The sequence below is a fragment of the Seriola lalandi genome, unplaced genomic scaffold, assembly GCF_002814215.2.
Source record: "Seriola lalandi dorsalis isolate HSWRI2012SDOR001 ecotype SW California unplaced genomic scaffold, Sedor1 jcf7180001974422, whole genome shotgun sequence".
Taxonomy (NCBI): domain Eukaryota; kingdom Metazoa; phylum Chordata; class Actinopteri; order Carangiformes; family Carangidae; genus Seriola; species Seriola lalandi.
Window position 1 is genome coordinate 1 of NW_019445088.1, and position 2,057 is coordinate 2,057.

Genomic DNA, 2,057 nt, shown 5'->3' on the forward strand with positions numbered 1-2,057 from the left:
CATTCCTTTGCATGTGTTAGCTTCACAGGTTTTGCTGTTGCTATGAGCAAAAATTGCACTTGAAAATTGAAATGGCTACTGTAAACATTTCAATGTCCTACCTTGTTACTGCTGCCATTACCAAAAAAGACTCACACACTCTCAGTGTGATGCATGTTGCCTTGTCTTTGTTCCTTGAATTCATCATTATTTTCTGCCAGATTGTCCTAGATTAAAATGCACAGTTGTTTGGATGTTTCACTGTATTCATTTATTATTTATTTTATTAATTATTTTTTTCTTTAAAAATACACTGTAACACTCTCCCACATGGAATAAAGTTAAATTAAGCTCATGTATCTGAATTCAGCATTAGTCTTCTTTTACATACCTTAAAGATAACATGCATAAATATCAATGTAAATGATTTGTTTTACACTTTACTCAGTGCTAGCATCTATTGATTTACAAATACAAGTTCTCAGCTTGTGATATTTCCTCCTGTAGATGTTTTTCCATCCTCTGTGCTGGATGTCCTGTTTGGCTTAAGTCCTTAAAGTTTTGTGCTGCCGTGCATGTCCTGAAATCAGACCAGTTTTTAGAAAGACATTTAGTTAAATTGACATGATCAAATGCTCTTAGGTCCTTTAATATGTTTGGATTGTTCAACGCTGACAATCAGCTATTAACTAACTTATGTGTTATGAAGTGTGCATACAGGGATCAGGCATTTTACACTTTGTCTGACTTTAGTGACTTGACAGTTGAGTATCAGCTTACGGACTGTCCAAACAAAGTGTCACCTGATCATACTCACCACTGATGACTCGCATCTTGGGAATGATGTTGCTCCACGGTGGTTCAGACAGTAGAGCACAGCATCGTGAACGGAGGCAAAAAGTTGTCTCTTTGTTATCGACTCGGAGAAGAAGTCACCAAGCTCCAACTGCTCCACCACAGAGGCTGAAGAGCAAACAGTTCACTCGTGGAGACATTACAAAGATTATAAAACCTTGCCATGAATTACAGTCTTAAGGAAGTGGGAAGGTATTCACTTACCCTGACAACCAGCCATGTAGATATCCACATCAATCTCACTGAAGTCCTGGAAAATCTGTCAATGTAATAAATAATGAGTATTTCTCCTCATCATCATCTAAAGTCACTAGTGCACCAATCTTTAAAAAATCTGTTTTCACATATCTTCCCCATCAAGTGATATTAAGTCTAATCAACCCAGTAACCTATCTCACCCTAGATCATCAGGGTTATCTCTTAAGCTCCCCCTATAAAACTACCAAGACAACCTGTATACATTGCTAATGCTTCTCAAATTACATTTACATTATTTGTTAAACGGATTTGACACCTGGATGTATAGTATATAAGGATCCTCCTCTAAGCTTTAAAAACAAGGGGAAATCTAGTGACATTTAAGATTTTCAGTCATGTCTTACCCTTTGTTTAAAGGAAATCTGTCCCTTTAGTACTTACATTTTTCATAGCCTTGATAGCCACTGTGTCAATGAAGTTAGCTGTGGAGAGGTCAAGAATGATGGAGTGAATATCCCAGGTCCACTTGCCCAGAGAACCCAGAGAGACCCGCTCCAGGTCACGACTCAGTGTGTCCTCACTGCTGGAGCCCAGAGTGGTGGTGTCTCCGTCCTGCAGCTCAGACATCCACCCTAAACTTGTGCAGTCTGGATCTCCTCCTTTCAGGTATTCCCATCTACAGTGGCCGTCTGGTGCTCGGGGAGAGGTTGGAATGACAAACACCGTCCCATTCTCTCTCTCCGTCCAGCCTTGTTCTTCATTGTCTGTAACATTCCCGTCCATGCATGTGTCCCTCCAGCCGGCCTCTTCCTCCACAGAGAACACCTGCTGCTGCTGCTGTTGTTTAGCTGCCCTCTGTGCTCGTCTCTGAGGAGTAATCAGCAAAAGAAGATATCTACTGTAAAGTGGTTTGTAGACTTTGTAGAGATTAGCCAATCAGACCCACAAGGAAGATTTTTGTACAAATTTTCTCATCACGTTTTGAAGAGGTGAATAAAGGGTCAAACAGCTAAAAAAAAAAAAAA

At 40.0% G+C, this 2,057-nt stretch overlaps 1 protein-coding gene across 1 annotated transcript; it reads right to left on the minus strand.

Moving 5' to 3' along the window:
• Positions 1-266: 266 nt before the first annotated feature.
• On the minus strand, positions 267-1,924 carry LOC111654037 (solute carrier family 26 member 6-like). Its single transcript, XM_023404879.2, has 4 exons — positions 1,474-1,924; positions 1,039-1,093; positions 797-942; positions 267-559 (listed from the first exon to the last, which is right to left on the minus strand). Exons 1-4 carry the CDS (start codon positions 1,813-1,815, stop codon positions 533-535), a joined length of 570 nt encoding a protein of 189 aa, XP_023260647.1. The 5' UTR covers positions 1,816-1,924; the 3' UTR covers positions 267-532.
• Positions 1,925-2,057: the final 133 nt, after the last annotated feature.